General features: G+C 40.5%; 2 protein-coding genes across 2 annotated transcripts; one reads left to right on the plus strand and one right to left on the minus strand.

Annotated features, from left to right (window-relative positions):
- Window positions 1–26048, minus strand: aldh1l1 (aldehyde dehydrogenase 1 family, member L1). The gene is made up of 23 exons (XM_083892498.1): window positions 25935–26048; window positions 22522–22662; window positions 21173–21407; window positions 20930–21095; window positions 18087–18188; window positions 17811–17900; window positions 16960–17100; window positions 7747–7872; window positions 7566–7657; window positions 6983–7130; window positions 6770–6889; window positions 5863–5990; window positions 4998–5148; window positions 4781–4851; window positions 4442–4547; window positions 3708–3795; window positions 3490–3583; window positions 3296–3395; window positions 2741–2839; window positions 1140–1305; window positions 930–1035; window positions 564–763; window positions 1–262 (listed from the first exon to the last, which is right to left on the minus strand). The coding sequence occupies exons 2-23, from the start codon at window positions 22646–22648 to the stop codon at window positions 207–209; spliced, it is 2712 nt and encodes a 903-aa protein (XP_083748624.1). The 5' UTR covers window positions 22649–22662; window positions 25935–26048; the 3' UTR covers window positions 1–206.
- Window positions 8404–16078, plus strand: LOC310929677 (uncharacterized protein; the record flags this gene model as incomplete). The annotated part of the gene is made up of 2 exons (XM_083892499.1): window positions 8404–8602; window positions 15294–16078. The coding sequence occupies 2 exons, from the start codon at window positions 8404–8406 to the stop codon at window positions 16076–16078; spliced, it is 984 nt and encodes a 327-aa protein (XP_083748625.1).
- Window positions 26049–27850: the final 1802 nt, after the last annotated feature.

Consider the following 27850-nt stretch of genomic DNA (forward strand, 5'->3'; position numbering starts at 1 on the left):
TAAAAATGATTAGAAATGTTACATTTCTGGAAACATTCATGACCTAACGTAAGCCATATTACAAACGCACATTTTAAGGCTTTCACTCAAACACTCAGTAGTCGGTAGTGAAGGAACGAGCTGCAGTACAGGACAGGTCTGAACCCATGTCGATATGGTTATGTCGCACGTCTCCTCCTCAGTGTGCACAGGATGCTGTCGTCCTCCTAATACTCTATGGTCACTGCCTTTGTCTTCAGGTATTCATTCAGAGCGTCTTGTCCTGTTGTTTCAACACAGTGAGATGAAAAGAAATTAGTGTCTCAAATACTGGACGCTAACAAGTATTACTTAAAATCTTTGTTATATAGCTCTGTAATTTGAAATATATCATGATCTGATACGTTTGCTCAGTCTCAATCTCTGACAGTAAATCTAGAAGAAACTTTAACCTATGTGGGTGTTTGTGGTTAAGTGTCTTACCCAAGAACGCATCAGAACACAGGCTAGAGAACTCAGAAATCAAACTGCTGGCCCACTTTATCTACTGACCCACAGACGTCCCCTGCAACGGTTTTTCTTACCCAGGTCTTTGCCAAATCCAGACTGTTTAAAGCCTCCAAAAGGCGCAGCCACGTCAGTCTTGTTGTAGGTGTTGACAAATACTGTGCCAGCGTTGAGTCTTTCACTGACATAGAGAGCTTTGCTGATGTCCCGTGTGAAAACACCCGACGCCAGCCCGTACTCTGTAGCATTGGCCCTTTTAAGGACATCGTCCACTTCACTGAGACAGAAGGACAGAGCGGGAGACAGGAGGGTGGGAGAATGAGAGCAGAGCAGGAAAAAGACAGTCTTATACCATTTGTACACCAAACCAGGGAAGAACACAAATGAAGAGGAATGAAGAAAAATGGAGATATGAGTAGTTTCAAAATAAAAGGTGGTCTTACTCTCCCTTGAACTTGGAAATGATCATGACAGGACCGAACGACTCCTCTTTGGCCATGTACATGTGGTCTTGCACATCAGTGAACACTGTGGGTTCAAAGAAGAAACCTGGAAAAAAAAACACAAAAGACGAAAAAGAAGATGGTATATGATCTGTATGTCAGACGTGGATCTGCTTCTCTCGACAATGTCACACTCAGCTGTTGTCTCACCTGGTCGCTCGACCTGTTTGCCACCACATATCAGGGTGGCTCCCTCCTTGATGCCAGTCTGACAGTATTCCACCAGTTTGTCCAGGTGGGCTTTATGGTTCTGAGGGCCGTGGTCAGTGGAGCGGTCCAGTGGGTCACCAATCCTCATCTTTTTCACCTCCTCAACCTGACAAAGAACATGGTTCCTTTACATTATTCCACAGTTGAATGTGAGTATCTGTGTCAACAGTGTCGACTCATTATCAGTACCTGATAGAGGGGTAGAACTGGGGGCTGTGACCCTGATATACTCTTAGATTTTTCTTTAAAAATAAAGAAATACATAAATCTCATACTGACAATGATCAGTAACTGAGGCCACACAATCAGCAGTCTGTGACGATGATGTATAATGTTTGTGGTTCTGTTTTTTTTGGTGTTCGATTCAAAAATGTCAAATATTTTAGTAAGTGGTTTTTTGTCTGTGTGTCTGCCAGCCGGCTGATTTATAAAGCCAGGGGAAAATAATTTTCAGTGGCAAAGTATTCAGGAGGACAGATATGTAATAGAATGTTACATCACAGTTTTAGAATTTTAGCCCTAGACGGATAGATCCTCACGTTATTTGTTACTCCACAGCTCGGTAACGTTGGGTCAAACTGATATTTACGATATCAAATTTCTCAAGGTCAGAGTAAAACCCATTATGCGCATAAGCCAGTTCAGAGTTAACATTAAAAAATATAATTTTTTATAAGCGGACAGACCAAAAAAATACATCAGCCTAAATTTTGCCATGATTTTGTCGCTGCCGTCTTATTCTTTTGTGTACTCCTTTCTTCTATTACTTTTGCTTATAAGTCAGTGATGGGGACACTGGTGCATCTTAAACATAAATGCATTATGTAATAAATCTAAAGCAACTGGCCATAAAATCCTCTTCACAGAGGCTGACGAATAATGTTCATATAACAAACTGAACTCACCAACAACAACAGTACAGCCAAAATATTTGCATTAAAAGAAATCTTTTGCAGACTGCAAATCATGTTTATGTTTTGAAATCATGTCTTGGCATGCGGCGCCACCTACCGCCGTCTACCAATCATTGCAGTCAGTAGAGTTTCAGCTGCCGAGCAACCACGGGTTGCCAGTTACATCTGAAAACGAACCTAAAAGACCTCGGTATTTTGAATTTGAATGAAGTAGTGTAGGCCACATTCTTATGGCACCTTTAAGTTATACATGGAGTAGTTATTCGACTCCCAGTTGCTAACAAGTTTAAAGGAGGCATGTTGCCCTCTTGTGTAGCAGAGGCAGACACACTAAAGTGGGAAAAGGTCAGTTGTCAAACTACAGCTGTAGCTCTACTTGACTGTGTATGGAAAAGTACTGATTTGTAGAATTTGGCACATAGAATTTAAAGTTGTAGCGTTATACCACGGTTCCAGAAGGTTTTTGTCTGTCTAATGGCAGTTCTAAACTGAACTAATGGTAAAATAGTTTCATATGCACAGAAATTTAGAACTTAAATTAGGCACAGAGCAAGCTTGTTCAGATTTGTGGATTAAATCAATGTGAATGATGGAGTGTGTGCGCAGCCAGATTAAAGAAATACATACCACTTTTGCCACAAACTGGTCATGAATGGTGTCTTCAATAAAGAGTCTGCCAGCGGCGATGCAGTTCTCTCCCTTATTGAAGAACACTGAGCTCATACCCTGGAAAACACACACACACACACACACACACATATATGTTTATATTATCATAGGACTTTCAACTCTAGAACTACTTAAAACCGCAACATCCTAATTTGTCTTTTGGATTGTTAAGGCCTTTATTTGACAGGATAGTGGGCCTGAAAGGTAGAGAGGGAGTGATTAGAAATGCATTTATCACCAAAAGCCTTGTTCACACTAAAATTGATATTTCACATTAACCTTTTCTTCTATGTAAACTGCTTTAATAGTCACTGCAACTAGATTTTTCTTTGCTTTTTTAAGAAACACTTTCTAAAATGTTGTAAATGTACAGCTTCTATGTTCTTCTTTTTTAGAGATTTAGTGCCACCTAGTGGCTCAGCATGCTTGTTTGAACATTTTTGTTTTGAATGAACTCAGTGTGGGTAAACGGCTCTGTCATCTGTTCCAGAGTCTTCACATGTATGAACTTACCATGCGCACAGCCTTGTCCATGTCACAGTCACTGAAGATGATGAGAGGCGACTTTCCTCCGAGCTCCAGAGAGACTTTCTTCACATTACTGACCGCGCAGCTTTAGATGGACAGTGAGTGACACAGTAACAAGGTCAATAGCAGCGTTAAACTCAGCTTGAATCGGGTTTTTGTGAAAGCACTTCGCCGCTCACCTCTTCATGATGTGTTTCCCGATCTCAGTGGAACCCGTGAAGCCCAGTTTTCGAACGTCAGGATGGTCAGACATGCGCTGACCCACCAGAGCGCCTAAGACAAACACACAAGTTTAATAAGAACTTGCACACACTTTGACGAGGAGTTAATCTGGGAATGGTTTCAGAATAAAACTACCGCGGCTGTTCAACCAGGTGGACTGTGTGTGGACTCTTACCCGATCCAGGCAGGATATTAACGACACCCTTGGGGAGTCCAGCCCTCGCTGCCAACTCAGCGAACTTCAGAGCCGTCAGTGGAGTCACCTGCAAACAAACTTTATTGACTTCATCCATACAACAGTGTTGACTGCAGGCTGCGCGGCCATTCGCTTATCCAAAATCAAAATCAATTAATATTTCAGTTGTTTTTTCGATCAATTGATTAGTGGTTTGGTCCATAAGATGTCAGAAAATTAAAAATGTTTATCGTTATTTTTCCCAACCTCAAAATGATGATGTTCTCAAACGAAGCAAAGAAATGACAAAATGTTGATATTTAAGAAGGTGAAAAATCAGAGAACTTGTTTTCATCGATTATCAAAATGAATAATCAATCAATGGAGTAAATGTTCATCCAATCAACCTTTATGTCTGTAATTGACTATATAGACATTTCATGTTGTCATGATGCCACATCTGCCAAATCTTTACAGTAAAGAAGGAATATGTGGCTCATGATATTCAATTACACAGCCATATCTCTGAAACTCAAACATTCAAATCCATTTTCTAGTACAGGAATACGGTAATTGCTCAACCCATATGTGCGTACCAATATTCTGATCTATTGCTTGTATTATATCTGAGTTTTTTGTTATTTGTAATTATTCACTTTTAATCAGCTCTCTGTTTCTATCTGAGAAATTTTTTTTATTTGCTTTCAGTCCTGTCTGGACAGAGTCTGGCTGACCTGAGCAGGTTTGAGGACGATAGTGTTTCCAGCTGCGAGGCAGGCTGCCGTCTTCCAGGCCAGCATCATCAGAGGGTAGTTCCAGGGAATCACGATGGCACACACACTGACAGGAAACAAAAGGCAGATTTATTTTATCAGGAACAGACTAAGTGTCAAGCCAAATAACTAATTCAATAATTTATTTACTCACTAGTGTAAAAGGAGAAATATGCAAAATGCATCCTGTACATTCTCAGCATATGGTTAGAATCTAATTCTATATTTATGAAGCATGAAAATATAATATAACGATCGTCTACCAACTTAAGATGTGAAAGGGAATCTGACAACTCTCACCCGATCGGCTCCTTCTTGGTAAAGGTGAGATTACGGTTGGGCCTGGCCTGGTTGATGGGGATGGTGCTGCCCTGTGAAAAGATTGTTCATTTTCACAAATATTGCCGTTTTCTGTTGTTTATTGAATGTTTATAAGACATGTTGTTTCTCATTTATCAAACGCCCATCTCACATAATGAGTGACAGCATTGACGGGCTGTAAGAGCTAATTTCATACTTGGATCTTATCACACCAGCCAGCGAAGTAGCGGAAGGTCTGGATGGACATGCCCACGTGGGTCTTCAGGGCCAGAGTGTAAACGGCTCCAGAGTCAATAGCTTCGATGGTGGCCAGCTCCTCCTGGTGCTGCTCCATCAGGTCAGCAAGCCTGTGCACAAGGAGGCAGAGCGGTCACTAATGTCAGACTATAAGACGTCAGTTAGCTTTTTCTTTTGCTAATGGCACAAATGAAGCTGATCAGACTGACATTGGCAGAAAAAAATTAATAAAAAAATAACACATTTTTAATTTCTATAAAAACTATATTTGAATATCTCACTACATGACAGCTGCTATGATATGATTATTAAAATGTGTCTGAGGGAAAGAAGTGTGTGTTCCTCTCAAAAGCATCTACAGTACATTTACATCCCAAGTGATAAAAAGATAAAACATATTCAGGGGTTATTGAACTGATTAATGATGACCACATTAAATCAAACTTTATTAGTTGGGTCACCATTTCTAATTATTTACAATTACTGATTTATTTATTAATACAACATCACATTCTGACATTTTTATTAAGGTTGTTATCTCCTACATTTTATTATAACATTGTTCATACACATAAAGTGCTTCATATAAAAAGTCTCAGTCAGACTTGTTAAAAATATGATTTTGTTCTCGCTAACACATATAATGTGTATTTGCATACGGTGCACAGATGTGATATCACTTGTTTTCCCAGGAGATTCATCCAGAAAACATACAGTATTAACGCCACGTGTGAACAGCTTTTTAGGTCCGATGATAAAACCAGGTTTGAACGTGGCCAAAATCAGCGGTTCGATGACACAAACGCATTCTCAGAGATACTGACTTGTAGATGAGTCTGCCTCTGTCCCTCGGGTTCATTTTGCCCCACTCTCCCTCTTCAAAGGCATCTTTAGCTGCAGCCACTGCCCTGTCCACGTCGCTTATTTGAGACAGAGACACTTCACAGATGACCTGCAGGACAAATAAAGAGGGACACACACATGGGTGATGGAAACTTTTGCACAATCTGTGAAACCTGCATTACACCAAAGGTAGACCTACATATACTGTGGCTTAATTATACCGAACCTCATACAGTGGCATCTTTAAATACAGTAGCTGCAACAGAACAGCTGCTTTCAACAACTTTGGTTTTCTACTAAGCAGAACAACAACAAACAAAAATATGTGTATTACTTTAGCTCTTTTGAATATTTTGAATACATATGATATGGCAGACATGTGACCTATTGACCTTATTCTATCAGAGTCAACAAGTGATTAGCACCTGAGACCATTCTTTGTGTTGCTTTTCTGTGAGAGACAGTGTATTGTAGACAGAACTCATGCTATAAGATTAAGACGACAGCACACACAGATGCAGTGGCGCCTCTCAGTGTGAACTTCACCAGAGCTGGAGCAGAGCAGGAGGAGGACACTGTTAGAGACAGACTCTCTCCATAAACTGATTAGATTGCTGCCATCAGGCAAAGTGCATAAAGAGCAGAAACAGCAGACTGTTCCACAGCTGCTGTCCACACAGCATTATTCTGTTAAACTGCTGATCCTTAACTTACTTAATGCTATATTTATTTTTTTATTTTTCTTGCCGTCACTGAAATTGGGAAATTGGGACACTTTTAAAATGGGCTTTCAACTGTCACTTTAACTATGTCTCAGAAATGTGTGTTTATTTACTCTGGAGTCCAGAGAATCCCTCTGATAAATGTGAGATGTGTTTTGTGACTTACTGAGCCATCGGTGGGGTTGATGGTCTTGTAGGTCTTCCCTCCCTCTGAATCAACAAACTCCCCATTGATGAACATCTGATGAGGCATTCTTATTGTCATATTGTTGACCTCCTTCTCCACCTGAGGAAGTGAAACGGCGAAACGTCAATGACCGACACGCTGTCTTCCACCCTATCGTTGCAGTTTTCTGAGAATCCAAGTAATAGCACCCACATAGTCGACAACCAGCTCTTCTTCATCGTCCTCCCCTCTGAGCTTCCTGACGCACATCTGAATGAAATCTTGGAACGTGGTGTTCATGTAAATGTCCTCATTCTGCAGCTGGCAGTTACTCGCCCGAAGCTTCACCTCCTCCACGAGCCTGCAGACAGCCACAGGACAGGAGAGTAGATAGGAGAGGAAGGATGGCAGGATGAAATTATCTATTGTGCGTTTTGGAAACTTGACAATATAAAGCGCACAAGGACTCTAAACGGTAACAACATTTAGAAGTTTTAAAGAGATCGTATATTTTGACAATGGAGATGGCGGTGACTACCAATCACATGGCACTCCAAAATCTAGAACAAATGCTACACTTTTTCCTGTCCATTTCTGTCACTCAAGACATGTAAAAGTCTTGTGCAATGGAGTTTGAATTAAGATTTATCCTGGGAGGGAATGTACATGACTATTTATTTTTAAAGTAAAGACATAGGTGCTAAAAAACATATAATATAATATATAATCTGGGAAATAAATGTCATGGTTTCGGGTTAATCTGAAATACAAAGCGCAACAAGAGCAACACTTGTACCTGACCACATCCATTGACGTCGCACCAGACTTGAAGAAATCAGTGGAGTCTTCAATTCGAGTCACATTAGAGAGGATGCTCTGCCACACGGCCTGTGAGGACACATCATCACACACACACACACAACTGAGGATTCTTTCTATTTTTGCCTGCCGGTGATAAGTAAAAGAACGCAACCTACCCTCATCTGTCCAGCGAAGGCCTTCTCCTCCTCAGTGAGCTCCACAGCAGCGCTGCTCCCTGAGCTGAAGTACTGTGCTGCGGCGATCATCTTCCCATCTTCAAACTGCAGATTCTTCACCAGCAGCTGCAGACGCACAGAAAGAAGTGATCACACGTGTGACAAGTGTGTGTCTTCTCATCGACAACAGATAGACAGATTTTAGATAATCTCTTCCCAATTATTCATACACAAGGCACACAACTCTATATATTATTATTCTTTTTACATGTATAGCTATACATCATTTATTGGCAAACATATGTTCATCACTACATTTAGGGCCATCTCATGGTTGTGTTGTTTTATGTTTTGTGATAGTGGACCCCTTGAAAATAACATCACATGGTATCCAGAGCTCTATAGAGATATACCAGAATGAAAAGTGAGTAATTGAATGTGATGTTTGAATAACTATACTTTATAAATGGATTTAAAAAATATATACTGCCAGACCTACTGCATGTGGAATGACAACACTTGAGCATGTGTGATTATGTTTAGTGTAGTACACAGTCCAGAACAGTGGGGGGCGCTGTAGCCGTCCTTAGTGCTGTATCCTCAGCAGGGAACAGACACAGCTTTCCATCCGACAGTAAAAACGGACCTGTTCACACGATGGCCACCGCAACGCTTCAGACATTCAACGTCTTTCTGACGGAGAAATTAACCGCTGCCGCCTTAGACATCTACGGCTTTGTTGAAAAGACAATAACGGACTACCAGGAGGAAGTGTACCGGGCCAAGCTGGAGAACCAGAGGCTGCAGCGGCTGCTGGATCTGGTCTACATGCCGGAGATACGACTGCACAGAGCAGGTTAAGTCTCTTGTTTCCTCAGCACTCTGTAAAGCAGGTCATTAATCACCGTGCGAAGTAAAATTATTTCAGATAGCGCGCACTGTTAAGCACTGTTTCATTAGCTAGTGACAATGGGTGTGTCAACCACGTCAATAAAACTCAACTACGTTTCCGGTTCATTTTCAAAATACTTTGTATTTTATTTAAAATTCTATGTCAAATTGCAGAAAATATTAGGTATTTTTTTTGATTGCTTAATATTATTAACTATCGAGGTTTACTCTAAACGTACTTTAACACGCAATGCCATCTACTGTTCCCTCGAATTATAACTACATTTCCGGTTGAATTTCAAAATAAAACTTTGTTTTTAAATGACGTGGAAAATCATAAAATCCAGTTTAAACATGAGAACAAACAGATTATTTTCTTCTTATTTTATTTAACACATCAACAACTCGTTCATTAAAGACTTATTGTACAAATAAACAGTCCTTATGGTGCGCTGTGTAACATTTAGGAGGGTCAATTATGTCATTGGTCCTCACAGCCTAACAGAGCCACTGGACCCATTTACTGTAGAGGTCAAGCATCAGAGGTTTTTGTAAAATTTGTACAAACTGTAACAAACAGAAGACTCCTCCACTTACACCTCCCTTTCCCCCGATGTGTGAACTGGCCTGTGAACTGGCCTTTGCATACATGCAAGGATGTCACAGCGCTTTGTTTGTATATTAAGTGTCTGCTCCAGGAACGTGAAATGCATGCCCCCTTTTTTTCTTTAACTTGTAGTACTTATGGGTAGTATATTACATTTCAGCCAATAAACCTTCATGCAGGTTACACACTAGACATTTAATGTATTAGCCGTCTGTATGTTGCCTTGTAATTACACTAATTGACTTTGCTGGAGGCAGGTGGACGACCGGTTTTGGCACTATTGTGCACAACCACCTACCTTTAAGCACTAATATATTAATTATATTTGTGAACACCATGAATTGAGGATGCTGCATATTTGCAAAATATGTACGACGACAGATGTCCTACATCATCATCACACTTTATGAGTTGACCAATGCGTTTCTGAAGGAGCATGATTGTGGGACAAAGTGTATTTATTGAACCGAGTGGCATATCATAGGATCATAACCTACTTCTTTTGTTAGCCCTAGTCTCACTAAAAACTGTATTGATGATGAATCCAACCCACAATACCATTTCTGCCTTAACTCGACACCACTGCTGGTTCTGAAAGCTCTGATGTATCTGGCATTGGCATTTACTTCATGTCTCAGATTAAATATGCACACCTCACACCAGCTAAATGTGGTAATTAAATTTGATATAATTCAAACCTGAGTGGTGCCAAGTAATACTGACTGTCGCAGAGAAGAGATGTGAATGACCTGATCCGATATCAAAATCAGATGTGAATACTGACTTTCAAGAAATTGAACCGATGCCATCACAGACTGATCCAGATTCAGGCTAGATTCATATTCTGATGCTTTTTGGAATTATACAAATGTAAAACAAGGTTCTTATGCACTGATCTTTTCCAATAATTGCTCAAGGAGCTCAAGCAAGGCCATGGAGGAGGCATTCATCCTGCCCCTTACAATGGAACAGACTGAGCCCTGGAGCAGGTCTGAGGAGACATCTGTACATCCAGAACACAGTGGCATCACTGACTCAAGCAGTCACGGAGTCACGGTTGTGGAGTATAAGGAACATCGGATGCCTGAGAGTGTGACTCAAGCTGTGAGAGTTGGAGAGCACTAAGGACCTTGACAACATGACCAACTGCTCATCACTCACAGTGCTGGAAGCTCCCTCTACATCCCTCTTCACAAGTTGCTGTAAACCGCTTTGTAGATTTTTGCTTTCTGCTTCGATCAAATGCCACTTTCTTCAACATACAAAGGATTTCATTAATTCAGGCAAAATCAAACTTTCTGAAAGGATTGCCAAGTGTGGTACAGCTGCCTTCTCTGTAAATGCTTAATAACAGTGTGTGTGTGTTTGTTGCACTCTGGCACACTTTGCAGCACAGATTGGCCAATATTGCATCTTGGGAGAGCGATGTGAGAGGCATTTTTACTGCAAACCCTCCAAATAATGTGCATTATGACCACCTGTCAAGTGACCATTTTGAAAGGAAAAACTAATTAGAGACCTATGGGAATTGTAAGAAAAATGTTCTGTCTATGAAGATACAAAATATACCAGGGTTTTTTTTTTGTAAACCTATGTCAGACCTACTAGGGGTAATGCAGTAATTATGCGTTAATAACTCAGTTTTCTTTGCTGCTGTTGGGATGAGAGTCATTGCTGTGGATCATTCACTCTGAGAAGTGATTTCTTTCTGGCTGCTATGGAAAAGAAAAAAAAACACTTTCCTATCCACTGTTACAGATTCAAGGCAGATCGATTTGCCCTCACCAACACAGGAGGAGCAGCAGATAAAGATGGAGTATCCAGGTCACAGAAGCACCAAAGTGTTGCCGCCCATCCTGCCCCATAAAATGGAAGAGGCTGGGCCTCGGAGCAGGTTGGTGGAGACACCTGCACATCTGGAGACACCTGCACATCTGGAGACACCTGCACATCTGGATAACAGCGTCACAGACTCACCAACTCAAGTAGTCACATTTCAAGAGTGCAAGGGAAATCAGATGCCAGATAGCCTCATTCAAGCGGACACAGTCAGAGAGCACATAAAGTGTGAGATGCCTTCACAACACGACCAACCGTTATCATCTTCTGGAGTGTTTCCAACAGCTCATGCAGCTGAAGCTCTACCAAATCCTACCAATGAGTCCACCCGCTTTGTTTGTGGTAAAACAACAGGCAGCCAAGGTCAAATTATGTTTCATCAGAATACGCACACCAACGAGAGACCGTACGTCTGTCCCATTTGTGGTACCAGTCATAGACTCAAAGGTAACTTGAAAGAACACTTGCGCACTCACACTGGGGAAAGGCCATTCGATTGCTTCATCTGTGGGAAACAATTTGCCCGATCTACAAGTATGAGCAAGCATGTGAGGAACACGCACAGCGAGAGTTTGCCGTTCAAGTGCCTGCTGTGCGACCATCGCTACCCTCGGCTCGTCATGCTGAAACAGCACATGAAGACGACACACTAGGTCATCTTCTCCGTGTGACATGCTGCTTGTGTGTGAGGTCAAATGTTCACATATCTGGTATAACTGATTATTTGATTACTTGATCCAGATACACGACGCTTCATCAGAAAAACCAAGTGCAAGCTCATAAACAAAGCAATAAACAAACGGTTACAGAGGATGACAAGTGTGTAAAGCTGCAGAAACCACAAAGCCTTTTTTGTTGTATAAACTTAATGAATAATTAAGTAAAAATAAGTAAAATTATTTTTCCACTTTTTACAAATGCTGTCCCCGTAAAACACTTAAATGTTGTAAATAAAGTGTAATAATAAATAGTGCTGTAAATGTAACTACTTGTAGAGTTCATTCTTTTGTAGTGCATTTGTGACCAGTATTTGTGAAACATGTTTTATAGTTGAATTTGAATACTAATGTTCCAATTGTGCTTTACAATAAGAGACATTAGTATACTGTAAATTGCTTTGCAGAATTTTGCTTTCTGCTTCGGTCAAATTTCACCTTCCTATACATACAAAGGATTTCAGAATTTTAGGCAAAATCAAACTTTCTGGAAGGATTTCCAGTTGTGGTACAGCTGCCTTCTCGGTAAATGCTTAATAACAGTATGTGTGTGTGTTTGTTGCACTCTAACACACTGGCACACTTTGCAGCACAGATTGACCAATATCTTGGGAGAGCGCTGTGAGAGGCATTTTTACTGCAAACCCTGCACTAATGTGGATTATGACCACCTGTCACAATGTGAGACCTATGGGAATTGTAAGAAAAAGTAACCCTTTATCTGTCTAGTTTTTACTTATTTATTTTGTAATTCAAAAAACAAACATAGCTTTGACAGTCTACGGTTAATGCAGTACATATGCATTTGGTTTTAGTCACTGATTGTCAAACCATAACTCGGTTTTCTTTCCTGCCGTTAGGTTTAGTGTCATTGCTGTGGATCATTCACTCTGAGAAGTGATTTTTTTCTGGCTGCTATGGAAAAGAAAAAAAAACACTTTCCTATCCACTGTTACAGATTCAAGGCAGATCGATTTGCCCTCACCAACACAGGAGGAGCAGCAGATAAAGATGGAGTGTCCAGGTCACAGAAACGCCAAAGAGTCACCGTCCATCCTGCCCCATAAAATGGAAGAGGCTGGGCCTCGGAGCAGGTTGGTGGAGACACCTGCACATCTGGAGACACCTGCACATCTGGATAACAGCGTCACAGACTCACCGACCCAAGTAGTCACAGTTCAAGAGTGCAAGGAAAATCAGATGCCAGACAGCCTCGTTCAAGCGGTCACAGTCAGAGAGCACATAAAGTATGAGATGCCTTCACAACACGACCAACCGTTATCATCTTCTGGAGTGTCTCCAACAGCTCATGCAGCTGAAGCTCTACCAAATCCTACCAATGAGTCCACCCGCTTTGTTTGTGGTAAAACAACAGGCAGCCAAGGTCAAATGATCTTTCATCAGAAAATGCACACCAACGAGAGACCGTATGTCTGTCCCATTTGTGGTACCAGTCTTCGACTCAAAGGTCACTTGAAAGATCACATACGCACTCACACTGGGGAAAGGCCGTTCAGCTGCTTCATCTGTGGGAAACAATTTGCCCGATCTACAAATATGAGCAAGCATGTGAGGAACATGCACAAGGAGAGTTTGCCGTTCAAGTGCCTGCTGTGCGACCATCGCTGCCCTCGGCTCGTCAGGCTCAAACAGCACATGAAGTCGGCACACTATGTCATCTACTCTGTGTAACATGCTGCTTCATGAATAAGTAAAAAAATGTTTCCACTTTTTACAAATGCTGTTCCCGTAAAACACTTACATGTTGTAAATAAAGTGCAATAATAAAAAGTGCTGTACATGTAACTACTTGTAGAGTTCATTCTTTTGTAGTGCATTTGTGAACAGTACTTCTAAACACACAGTGAGTGTTGTATAATTGAATTTGAATGCTAATGTTCCAGTTGTGCTTTACAATAAGTGACCTGCTGGACATTAGTATATTGATTTTAGAACGACACTAACCTGTAAACGACAGGTTAAAAGTTTGCAATTACAAACTGATTTGACTAGCGTTGGGTTAACGATGTGTTCAGACGAAACAGTATCATTGTTTAGAGTCAATGGAAGTGAGACTTTTTCTTCCATCTGCAACAAGGCGACTAGTTGAAGAGTAGGTAGAGTGGGTTTCATTTTGGTTGGCTGCAGTCCTTATGGAAAGATTTAAAGCAATACAGCACGTGCAACATTTGCTCCATCACAGTGTACGATAATGGTGAATAACAGCTAATATCAATACCTACCACAAATATACTAGCAGTCCCCATTGCATAAAATGGGGTTGGGGTTGCTGGTGAGGAGGTCACTCCCTCCTCACCAGCAACCCCAGCATCGCACGTCAGCTCAAATATGAAATATATATATATATATATATATATATATATATATATAATATATGAAATACGGTCTCATCATCGTTGTCATCCTCTTCCTCAGAAACCTCATGCTAACACCACACATATAAGCAACAGTGTTGGTAAGCTTTAGCTGTGTCGTAGCTGCAGCACCTCTTTATCATCATTGGCACAAATGGCAACAAGTCCCTGCTGGTTTTAATTGGAAATAAGTAAATATTTACTGTCAGAGACTTGAGACTGATACCCCATACCCACTGGTTAGAAACCCTGTAAATCCCATCTCCTAGCCATTAGCATTATTATTCTGTAGTTATACTGACGTTTTAAAACTTGGGACAGTGCTAAATTTATTTCATCAATCGGATCATCTAAACGAGTGATTTAAAGATCGTCCATCCATCCATTATCTACCACTTCATCCTCCACCGGAGGGTCACGGGGGTGATCTGCCATAGGGCGATAGGCAGAGTCACACCCTGGACAGTTCGCCAGTCCATCGCAGACAAACAACCATTCATTCTCACACCTACGGTCAATTTAGAGTGACCAATTTACCTAATCCCCATATTGCATGTTTTTGGACTGAGGCAGGAAGCCAGAGAACCCGGAGAAAACCCTCGCACACACGTGGAGAACATGCAAACTACCTTTTGCATGTTCTCCTCTTCGTCTTCTGTCTTGTATTGCGTGTCTGACGTCACACTTCATACATGAAACACAAGACCACAGGGCAGATCATCCACAGGCAATGGGAATGGTGTTAAACACCTTTTTTTTTTTTTTTTTTTTTTTTTTTTAAACAAAAAAAAAAACAGATTCAACTGGGGTTCAAAAAATCCAAGCTCTACTCACTAATTTTAGTGTGAAAGAGGCTTTAGAGACTCATGTGTTGCAGTGTATTTTACGGTGTATCCAGATACAGCTATACATGTTCTTTAAATTCACAAATTTTACTGAAAACCTACTTGACTGGCACATTATATTTTGACGTAACATATACACACAAATATATCTGCAAACATCTCATTGTTATCTCAAAGGTGAGTCAGGAAGTGTGTGGATTTACAGGAACACCACGCCCGACATCTTTCCTGTATATATCGCATGAGTAATTAATTTTTCTTTCCATCTTTGCAGATGCCAAATTTCCAACTGAGCCTTCATCACTGGAGGAGAGTGACCCTTCAAAGCAGGAGTGGAGCCCAAGTGTGGCCCAGGACGAGCCAGGGCCCTCTCATGTTAAAGAGGAGCAGGAGGTGCAGAGGGACGAGCTGTGGATCAATGGGTTTGGGGAGCAGCCATCAGCGGAGGACAGCGACGATGGGGACGCTTTAACGAAAGAGCTCATTAAAACAGTGCAGCAGCTGGAGGACTGCAGAGCAGCCGAGGAGAGCAGAGAGCAAGAACAAACGACTGAAGAGGATCCAGAGCATTCTGAGGAGAAGACGAGCACCACACTGTACCGCTGCCACGTTTGCAACTTCATATTTACTAAAAAGAACGTGCTCACGTGGCACCTCAAGACGCACGAAAGCAAGTCGAATGACAGCAAGGGAAACTTTGACTGCCACATATGTGGCAAGCACATTCCCTGCCAGAGCAACCTGCAGAACCACATGAGAGTGCACACGGGAGAGAGACCCTACAGCTGCCACTTCTGTGGCAAGAGTTTCAAACTGAAAGGACACATGACGGAACATATACGGACTCACACGGGAGAGAAGCCGTTCAGCTGCCACATCTGCGGCAAATCCTTCAACAGAGGTTCCACGCTGAGGAAACACGTTTTAGCCAAGCACAAAGAGGAGAGGCCGTACAAATGTGAGGACTGTGACGAGTTATTCACAGAGAGGCTCCTGATGAAGACGCACATGCGGAAAGTCCATGGTGTTAAATTGTCCACAAGTCAGAGTGTGGCCTGAGAGAATCAGACAATCATGAGCCACCACTGCGTATAGTCTGAAACCTGAGTTGATAATAGGGCTCGGAGCTTGGATCAGTGTTCTAAAACCATCTTTTTATTTAAATTCCTATGACACAGGACTTCAAGTGTCTTCTCAAAGAACTTTATATTAGTAAAATACCGTATAAACTTATTGTTTAATGAAAACATTATATCACTGTCAGTTATTGTAAATACTGTATATAAATTCTATATTTATGTGAGAAGTATGATACCACTCAAGTTTTTGTTTAAAGAATGTAATGAGAGGTAAGTGGCTTAACATGGAGGCACCACGCAAGCCTGTGGAGAACACACAAACATGCTCCCTCGTGTCCATCCGAAGCTTATGTGGAAACATGGTGAAAAATAGACTTGCAAATTATATAGTGCAATGTGATTATTTGCTTCGGAGGTACTACTACTTGAGAGTTTGGCCTTAAGGCAATGCTAAGTCATTTAAGTTTTAAATGCACAGACATGACGAGATTGGGACTCCATGCGAAGCACCTACGGTTAATTTTGGTGGTGAGGTTAAATTAGCAGCCCTTGCAGAGACGCTCACGGTTAAGTATTAAGTCATGTGACTGTTTGATGTGTGGCTTAAAGATCACTAGTTTAAAAAGATTGTATAAATTGAGTTGTTCATCGCTAACGTCCAGTCAGTTCAGTCATATATAAATAGAATACGTATATATGTTGTGTTTTTCTTTTCTTGTTTTTGCCAAAGTCTCAATCACCTGTTGTAAACAAGTAATGTGAACATGGGAATATAAAGCATTTACCTTGTGTTAAGTTATGTGCCAGTGTGTGTGTTTTTTTGTTTTTTTTTGACAACCCATCTCTTAGAGTCCAACGTACCGTCTTGCCATCGTTGCCAAACAGCACCAGGCCTGCCTTGGTGACGACGCCGGGTCGACTGGCTCCAGGGATATCCAGCGGCTGACCTCCACTGGCTGTGGAGCCTGAATCCAGCAGCGAGGAACCATAAAACGTCACTTTCTACTGGAGACAGCACAACTTTGGTGACGACTATATCCAACAGAACTCAACAGTCAATACTGTATTGTATAGAATTACACTACCATTCAAAAGTTTGGGGTCACTTTGAAACGTCCTTATTTTTTAAGGAAAAACCCTTTTTTGCAATGACTATAACATGAAATGAATCAGAAATACACTCTATACATTGTTAATGTGGTTAACGACTATTCTAGCTGCAAACGTCTGGTTTTAATAGAATATGTACATAGGTGTATAGAGGCCTACAATGGTACATTGTGTTTGCTAATTGCATTAGAAGGCTATTGGATGATTAGAAAACCCTCGTGCAATTAGGTTAGCACAGCTAAAAACAGTTTTGCTGGTTCTTTGACGAAAAATCATTATTTCTAATCTTGTCAATGTCTTGACTATATTTTCCATTCTTTTTGCAACTCTTCTGATGAATAAAAGTGTGAGTTTTAATGGAAAACACAAAAAAAATTGTATAGTTGACCCCAAACTTTTGAACGGTAGTGTATATTCTTGATATATGATATACTGTAACTCAAAGAGAGCATCAGCACAAGCAAATGTTAAAAAAAAAAATAAATCTAAACTTAACCTGTCATTATTTATGTTAAACATTTATTCAGTGTTAACATACCACTGAATAAAAAAAAAGAAAAGTCTTATGTGGAGGTTTTCACTGAGGGACAGTGTGCTGTTACCTGGCCATCCACCTCTGCCCAGGCACCGGGCACTTTGTCGTTTCCTCTGATCCAGTTGTGAAGAGCCTCAGCAGGCTGGTTCCAGTCAATCTGTCAAACAGGGAGCAAACTCGCATTGTTAGATCTTCAGATGTAGCACACTATAACCTGAATGACCACATACTTTACATACATACTCTTCTCTCTAAAACATGTTATTTTAGATAAACAAGACCATTTATAAAGTCGTGGGAAGTTGCGAGACGGGGCTTTTAAAGTTGGGGTGGTGAGCGTTACCTTAGCGTTGTCTTTCTTCTGGATGCACTCGTATGTGGCGCCCTCCAGTGGCTGCGTGATCCTCGGGGCTTTGCCCTCTGCAATCAGTTTCACTGCCTCCACCTGCAACCAGATCAATGCAGTTCAATTTTTTATGAAGCAAAAAAAACAAAACACTGATGCAATCTCTGTGGACTTTGTCATCATGGTTATTTATCTTGTTGGGAAATGGCCAGAATCACATCTGAAGACATCTGATATTTACTTATTTACTTTATCTTAGTTCCTACTGTTGCATCAGCATAATGAAGGGAAAATTATGTGGATACATTGTGAAAGGTGGTTCTTGTACAGGGATTCATATTTCTTTTTACTATAATGTTATAGCTATACATGTTTTTCAATGTAAATGTCATTATGCAAGCTGCATGAAAAGAGATTAGAGATTGAAAATGTGATGCACTGTCAAATGTGGCCCTTCACTTAATTAATCTGTGTCAGTGTGGCCCTCCAGAATAGAATGTTACCAACAATGCTTTAGCATGCACCTTTGCAGAATTATACGTAAACAGTATTTATGTCTAAAGTTAAAGTGATGTCCATGTGTTTTAATGTTTTACCCATTATAAGATAAGATACATTTTATTTAACTCTCAAAAGGGGAAATTCCCTTGTTACAGCAGCAAAAACAGTTAAGATGGGTGTGTGCAGACAGCAAAATTTGACAACACAAAACAAGCAAGGGATTAAAGAATAGTAAAAGAGAAAAAAAAGGACTATAGTTTATGTGGATTATGTACAGAAAAAGTTATGGACATTATATACAAGGGACGAAGGCTAGAGAAATATTGCATGTTGCAGGTAGATGTGGATATAAATATAGTGAATATTGTCTACACAGACTAAGTAAGTAATAGTCTGTTCATTATTATTATTATTTTATTCTTGCAAAATTGTAATAATGTGAATCACAATTGTTTTGGTGAGGACAATTCTTCCAATAATGCAACAATATAAATGTGATAACTTGACTGCACACTTTATGTTTACCATCCAACATTTAAAAGCGTCACTTACAGGCTGACCTGAACTTATAATAATCTGTAGTTACATGTTCAGTCAAGACTGTGCTGTTGAAAGCATAGAGTGGGGTGAGACAGGGGAGTGTGCACTGGAGACAAAGGTCACATAAGGAGGAGGCTGGTGTAGCTGAAGGGATCACCAACAACAATACAACAGTCTCCTGTGTCAAAGTCCTGTGAAGGACTTTGACACAGGAGACTGTTGTGTGATTCATATTTGATTACAACAGTCATGACCATTTCTAAAGCAAATTGTTTTTTAACTCAAACCACAATCTTTTTCCACAATCTGGATGTATCACAATCTTCCCAAACGGTGACTGATGTCATAATGCTGATGATGCCAGATGTTTCCAAGGTTTAGCACCTTTATTATTTGAAAGTTTCAATGGTTTGTGTGTTTTAAACTAACTGGTACTAACATTTGTCCTGAGTAATCCAGTCACAAGTGGACAAGTTGTGGACAATTGTGATTGAGGATTAGGGCCATGTGTGAACAAAAGACGGAATTCTCACATTAACCAGGTTTATATTCACAGGTGGCCCCACTACCACATAATTTACTCTGCCTCTCTCTTACTTGTATTTGCTGTCATTGACACACATGCAGACACAAACACTGACAGACAGACTGGTTAAAAGTAGTTTGGCATTAATACTAACAAAAGACTTGTGAGCAGCTGTTCTCAGTAATAAAGCCACTGTGAACTCTGTGTTCTGCACCAGACGGACAGAAACAATAAGCAAGTGAACAGAGACACTTTCCCCCCCTGATCTGAGCTAAAAGTAGAATGAGCTAAAAGTAGAATGACTATCAGATTTCCACATGATTGCACATGGATACTAATGTTGCTCCATGCCTGCTGTGTATATAGGCAGCAGTTGGCTAATGTTAGCTGTGCAATGTTCACATGGCGTCACAGTGTCACAGGTGTGAGATCAGGGTGTCAAAATAAAGTTATGAATGAAATTGTAAAAGTGCAGCATGTGAGACGAAGCTGATGCTGAGTGATTCTCCGGACTATGTTATGTTAAGTGTAATAATATTATTATGAATTATAGTTGTATAGCTTGTGGGATATGTGATCTGACATTTTGACTTTTTGATGCTGTGCTGCTTTAGCGCAGCAATTTCACTGTTTTGGGATGGATTCAGTACATCCATCCACCCATCTTTCATACAAACATACTATATCACAGTTTGTTGCAAATGAGGAAAAGCAAATTCATGTTTAAGTTTCATTGTGAGGTATCATTTCTTTTGGATTTTGCATCATTTTCATGACTCAAATGTGTTATGTACCTGTATTAGAGTTTAGATTCTCCCTCGTAGTGTTTGCGTGGTATGTTATAGCATGTCGTATTGTGTGAAGGTGTAAAAACCTGCGGCCATGAACGCATCATTTAAAAACCAGGAAGCGTATGGCGTAGCAACATATGCGGATCTCAGCGGCTCTGTTATTGTTGTAAATTAGACTGTGGCAGCAGGTACAACAAGCTCCCAGTGTGGGGAGGACATACGTGTACATTTACGGCTCACATATTAAAAAAAGGTTGGGTTTAAATCGGGCTCGGGCTCGTAATTACAGTTAATGTGTCGGGTCGGGCTCGGACACACATGCACAGGCTCGGGTTGGGTCGGGCTTGATTTTTTGGGCCGATCTAAGCTCTAACCTGTATGTGCAAAACGTTCCACTCCAGCAAGCTCAGTCCACAAAGCTTAACTTAACTTGTGTTATGTCCACCCACAATGCTTTGCCACAATACCCTCACCACACTTACTGTGCCTTTGATGCCCTCTGGGAAGAGAAATCTCTTGTATATTGTGTTGACGGTGTCATTGGGTTCAACATCGCACTCCCTCATCAGCAGAATCGGCCCAGTGTCCAGTCCCTCATCAGCCCAGAACACAGTGAACCCACCCTTTTTGTCACCATGGATCAGGGTCCTGTGGGGCAGGAGACAACAGATAAGAGAGTGGATGTGTCACAACAAAAGCTAACGAACACCACCGACATCGCTCACCAGTTGATAGCAGAGGCCCCTCTGTGACGAGGCAGTAGGGAGGGGTGGTAGATGATGGAGCCATGTTTGGGGTGGTCAATGACCTCCATGGGGATAAACTGAGAGCAGAAGGGCAGGACATTGAGCTCAGCCCCGGTGGCCTTGTACTGATCCACAACCTCTGCGATGGCCTGGCCCTTCACACGCCAGCGGGGGAACTTGAAAACAGCTATGCCATCTTTCTCCGCCTCAGTGGCTGTGGAAAAATACAGGGTGATCAAACTCTCACAGGGTGCAAAATACAAAACAGACTTTCTTTGGTAGTAAAACTGGAGGGTTGCATTCAGCTGGATGCTTTGAAAAACATAGTTCCATTACCAAGTGGCTCATTACGCACTGTGTATTGTTGCATTCAAGTGTAATAAGTTATCTCAAGTGCGTCATGGGATGTTGTGTACCGGACATCCTTAACTCAGAGCTTTCAGAAAACAGAATTAACAGGCGATGAATAGAACAGGGGGAGTGTTCAAGGCCCAGGCCCATTGCTAATTTTTAACCATGCCCCTTGGCCTACGTGGTTCACATCTAGTCCTACAAAATGGGACACCTCCTCCAAAATCATCACACAAGCAGGTGCAACATGTTTTTAATTGGAGATTTCAGTTATGGTGTGAACAAGAGACTGCAAACTAGTTCTTTAGTTTCCTTGGATTTGGTTTATTGAGGAAAGGCTTCTTGGCATGCCATATAGCAGAGCCGCCATTAATGTGGTGTCAGTCTGCAATGATTCACTGTCTACTGACAACAACATAGCTCTGTGGCAATAGTCAGAACAGTGAGTATGATGATGCACGTGACACAAGCCACTGACTTTTTGAGAGTTTAGAGCACCGGAGTGATAAACTACTGTTTTTTGGGCCTATTATGAGTTCAGGGCGTCCCATGGCCAAGAAGAGTGTTGACCACTGCTCCCTGCTTGTGTGCGTTCACTACTGTGTGTGAGTGTGTTAAGCAGGGGTAAAATGCAGAGACTACACACTAATGCAAAAAAAACCCCCAACTAATTCACAACAGTCCTCATAGTGGCTCTACTTCTGGAACTTAAGAAGCATATCTGATGCTGATAATATAGTGAGCATGAGGAAGGTTTTACATGAAATAAGAATCTTCCTGCTTCAATTTTCCACCATGTTTACAAATCCTGTAACTGTTACAAGAATCTACTGTGTGGTACACAAGTACATTGCCATCTGTTCAGAAAGATGTGGCCCTGGAACACATAATATCTTGAGCAAAAATAACATTTTCCTCTAACTGTGATTGTGTGTGGCATAGCCCAGTGTGCAGCTCCCACTCAGTGATGGTCTCACCCAGTGGGTCAGCCTTGCCGTCCTTGTCTGGGATGGTAAACACTCCCACGATGGTGTGACCGTCCTTCTTGAGCTCCTTGTACACCTCCTGGCCAAACAGGCTCTGACCGATCACTGCAATCTTCATCCTCGCACTGTTCACTGTGGAACATGAACACACACACACACACACCTCCGTCAACAGACAGTAGAAGTGCAGGTAGTATAAACCTTCAAAGAATACGGATCCAAAAGTATATGGAACGATACTGCCCATATAATGTGAGGGTTTTTATGTTTTTACCATTACCCTATTGTCTTAGTGCCCCTTGGAACAGCTGATTACATCACAGTTACAGTTCATTTTCTTAATAGGCTCTATAAAAAAACACTGTAATGACACTGTGGTTGTAAACTCCCGACCTGAATTCACTTTTATGTACCCTTTTATTATTGTTGTCGTATTCCAGATTCTCTCATTACTGTTTTGAAGGTGTTGGTCTCGTCTTGGGTTAGGAGAGAAAACTCCTAATGAAACCAATGACATAAGTAGTGATAATATTTTGTCACTGATAACAGCTGACCTCTGCCTGCAACTCCCCCTTACTCTTAGTCTTGAAGTCATGATGCGGTCTTGGTTAGTTTGATCTCAACTTTGACATAGGGCTGAGATATGATATATCTGACAAAGCAGCCAGTCACTTGATTGTAAAAGTTGTTTGTTATTACCCCAGAATGAGCCTTTGATATTAATATCAGGAGCCAGGTCAGCTCTACAGAGGCCGCTTTATTGGACGACCGTGTTTTTACAAGTACCCAAAATGGACAAAGCAAACATCTTACGAGTTTAATGTTACTAAGGTTGTTCATACTTTAAAGAGAAGGAGTGAGATTAAATAAATCGTTACTCCTTCCAACACTTTTTTGGATATGTAAATCCGGCTGTCTTTGATGATCGACTTTTGTGTTATTCTATGTTGTTGCTCTATATATTGTTTGCATGTTTGAAATAGCGTACTACTAAGGCTACATACTGTACACAATATACCTTTCAAAATGTCCAAAAAGATATTTATTGTTTAGCAGAGAACAAACTGCAGCCTTTGCAATTTCAGTAATTTTAACAGAATAATGGTTTGATCCACTAGCAGAACAGCAGTTTTTTTTAACTTGCACTTGCTTTGCCACAGTCAAAGAACTAATGCGTATCAATGTGTTTGCAGACCTTATCTCTAAAGGTTACTTCTAAAGGCTTCAATACTGTATGTTGGACTTCATTCAGTCAACACACCGACTGTGGTGACACACAGTTACCACATATTCCTCCATATTTCAGATGAAGCTCTTTGTGTTTGGGTTGTTTGGTCACTTCGACACAAACATTGAGAAGTTACACGACGACCATCATTCACACTTTATGCAACGTCATTATGTGGTTTTATTGTAGTATGACCAGGTCCAAAGAGCACAGCACAATGCACGCTCAGTTGTCAGTTTATTATTATTACTACACATGGCTTAAACTACTGGAATCTTCCAACAGTCCTGTTATTAGATATAGGCCATGTTTACATTATATTTTTTTAAGCAGAATTAATTTCCTTGGTTCAGAATTAAAACTCTCATGTAAGACACTGCCATAGTCACATCTCAACCTTAGCCTGATGGACTCACATGATGATTGTTGTTTCGTTGTCTAAATGCTGACACATTTCCTTCCTGTCCTGTTTTGTTGCAAAGTCCGAGTCTAGTCTTGATTAATATTGATTACCACTGTTGGAAAGACAGTAGAATGATGTAATGTTCATTGTATAAATATCTGTGTAAATCTTACTATTGTTGTTGTTCTGACTGAGCTCATGCAGGAGCAACGTCAGAGCAGACCAGCGCTGAATACCATTACATGTGATAGATAGAATAAAGCTTATTGTTTAACTGTTCTTCATAGTTTAAGTCTCATCATTGAACCGTTGTGAGTTGATCCAAAGAATTGGGGTGAGGTAGCATAGGCTAACCTTAACACTGTGATTAACCATCCCTTCCTGAAGATTAGAATGATCAGTTGTTATCAAAACTGTGTTGCAAAGCTGTTATATAACTCTGAGAAATCTCGTCTTCCATCTAGGAACAGGCCACAACAGGCTGACTTTGTTACATAACACCAACTTGACTTATCTATAATATAGATAAGTCAATTTGGTGTTATGTAACAATGATCATGCCATGCTGTGACATATACATCATATTTTGATGTATATGTCACAGCCACATTCCCAACATTCTAGTAGGGGCACGAGTAACCTAAGCTGCTTTTGTTCGTGATTAAGAAAATGTTAATCTGTGTGTTTCCTGCATCTCGGAATGATGGCAACCTGTTTCCTGTCACAGAGGAGAAAAAAACAACACATTTAACATGATAACACAATCTGAACATTATTTATGTAACTTTGTACCTCATAATTTGGAAAGTATTATACATGATTAGCTGTTTAGCACCACAGTTTCGGGTTTTTCAGGATATGTAAGTGTATAATAAAATGCAGTCAATGGCAATGCTGTATTTACAATAGAGGATAATTATTTCTATTTCACTTTACTGGAACACATCCAGAAAATAATGTGCAGGTTTTTTTTTTCTTGAACAATAACACAGCTCTGTTAATACTGGAGTGGAACCTTAATTCATGTTACTGGTAAATCCTGTGTTTGTCCTACTATTTCATTTAAAGAAATATCTGCTGTAAAAAAAAACATTATGCCAGGTTTATTCAAGACATAATGCTTGAGCATTACATACACATGCTGCATGAGTTAAGTCATTGACAGCTCGCTAATATATATAAGACCAGCTTTAAGTCGCATCACTTCATTCACAATTCACATGATCGAAGAATTTGACAGAGCTGGTATGAGACAGAGCTCTGAAACTTTTGCACAATACTGTATTTTAAACAATTTAAACAGGGACAAAAAGCATTTGAATTGCTGTAGTCATGACTTTTGCTGTAATACTCGTATCACCTCAGTTACACTCAGCACTCTTTAAAACTTGCAGCTACCCTTTCACTGCTGAATAGCCATGACTGCCTCTCTCTGGCAGCAGGTTGTTGAGCCTGGGCAAAGAGGAGGGGGTGAGGGGGCGCTGCTCTGCTCCAAAACAACCTGCTCTCTGTCAGCCAATCACGTCTCTCGGTGCATCTCTTGCCTCGCGCGTTGACCAATCAGAGGCACACGCAAGTTCCCAGAGCGTTTGACAGCTCATTCACCAAGTTCACGCAGAGCTATGCTGTTCTCGAGCTGTACCATCAAGTCCCCCCTCGTTTGCATACGAGCACATTATTATAGAGTCACTGCTGCAGAGTAATAAACGTTCTGCGCATCATGTAAACAAAAGTGACAAACACTAAGGAAACAAAAGTAGACCGTGAGCTCACCCTCGTCCTGAGACCCAGCTTTCTTGTTCCAGCCTGGAAAGAGTGAGCAGACGCGGACGGTGGCTTTTTAATTTCCACCCCCTCAGCCACACACGAGCAGGCGGCTCAATTACGTAACACACACACACAGGAGGGTGATTGGACCGGACGGCGGCGGGGAGGTCCCGTCAGCTGAGACCTGTCAATGAGCTGATGCAGTGAATGTGTGATCGATCATCTCATCGACGCCCCACTGTGTTGATCACATATGAATCCAACCGTGTCAGACCTGTGTGCTGGAGGCGACGTCCACTCCTGTCCAGTCTCCCTACAAATACGACAGGTGTATATTGGTAAAAAAAATAAATAAGTCATCCAATTCTGCTCTTGATCAAATATATGCAGCTTTTTAACCCTATAGAAAAATCTAAATATATATATTTTTCTTTTTTCAGATGTTGTTGTAGGAGGCCTTTGATGCAGTAATCAAAGAGTTTTATTTATTTATTTATTTTAATTTAAATGTTTATGTACGTTTTTAGAGAAATGTTGTCATTTTGCAACATTGAGCTTAGGTGGGAGCAGAATTTCCTTCTTTTTACTCACTTTGTCTGAACAACAATTCAGAACTACTAAGTGTTCAATTGCAGGGTTGATTGCTTACTTAGCACCATATATATATATATATACATACATACACACACACACACACACAGTGAGTCTTACAAACAAGAGTATCAGACATACTTTTCTGGGCAGGTGTGAATGGAAAAACACTACACATCTGAGAAAACTAACTTTATTTCAGAGCGTGTTCTGAAGTGTTCCACTTGAAATTGCCAAGCTAATCACCTATAGGATAGAAAAGAATACAATAAAATAGGTCTTTATTGTACACAGAGGTGTAAAATTTTCTTTGGGTCATCAGTTACAGACGACAAAACACTGGTTACACCAAGACCTAAAACCACAATAAAAGCACATTCAAATAATTTAAAATGACAGTACATTTCAAAATAATTCAAAGTAGTAATATCAAAATGTAGCAAGAGACACTGAATGATTACATTTGCATGTGTAGTTGTTAATGATATGATCGATTCTCTCATTCACAGTAAAAATCATGGTCCACACCTCACAGACAAAAGAGTAACTACACAACAAACAAACCTACTTTGACCTACTTTAAAGTGGGGGAATTATAAAGTTTATAGCTACACTTCTGCTGTTTTACAATCAAATAAAACTTGATTGATTGTAAAACTGCAAAAATGACTGACAGTGATCCTCCATCACGTTCTTCCTTGTTCTTCGGTAAATTATTGTTGTTATATTGTGTTTTTACTTTGACCTTAAAGCAGATTTGGTTGGTGCTACTGTTGAGCACATCAGATATGATCCAGTGTAACTTAGTCTGTATTCTTAATGTATCCACTAGTGCAATTGGTCTAACTAGGAAATGTTTGAGGAAATAATTCAGAAGTTGACACAAGGACAAAACAAGCTTGTGAAAGCTAAGATTGTAGTATTTGCTGCAGATTTACATAAAACAGTGTTTCACTGTATTTCTCATTGTTAGTTATATGAATTAAATGTTCTTTAGTTTTAAGTTACCATGTGTGCAGCATCACTTCTTCTTCCTGGTTTGGTCAAAGGAGGAGTAAGTGGGAGGAGCCTGTTTTAAATACAGACAACAATAAATGGATCAGACCAAACGCTGCAACCCTATGGGGGCAGATAGTGTTCCTTTTTATGTGGATGTCGCAATTGTTTCTCCTATTTCCACCTTTTGTTTTGGAATGGTTTGATCCGCCACTATATGTAAGAATGTCACCTTCCTGTCTTAATTGCATTACATCCAACTGTAACCAAGGCTGTGTACATTTCAGATGAAAAACTTGTAAATAGTATAATTCTCTGACATCAAAATGATGTAA

Source organism: Microchirus variegatus, assembly GCF_963457635.1.
Source record: "Microchirus variegatus genome assembly, chromosome: 7".
In the NCBI taxonomy this organism is placed as follows: Eukaryota; Metazoa; Chordata; class Actinopteri; order Pleuronectiformes; family Soleidae; genus Microchirus; species Microchirus variegatus.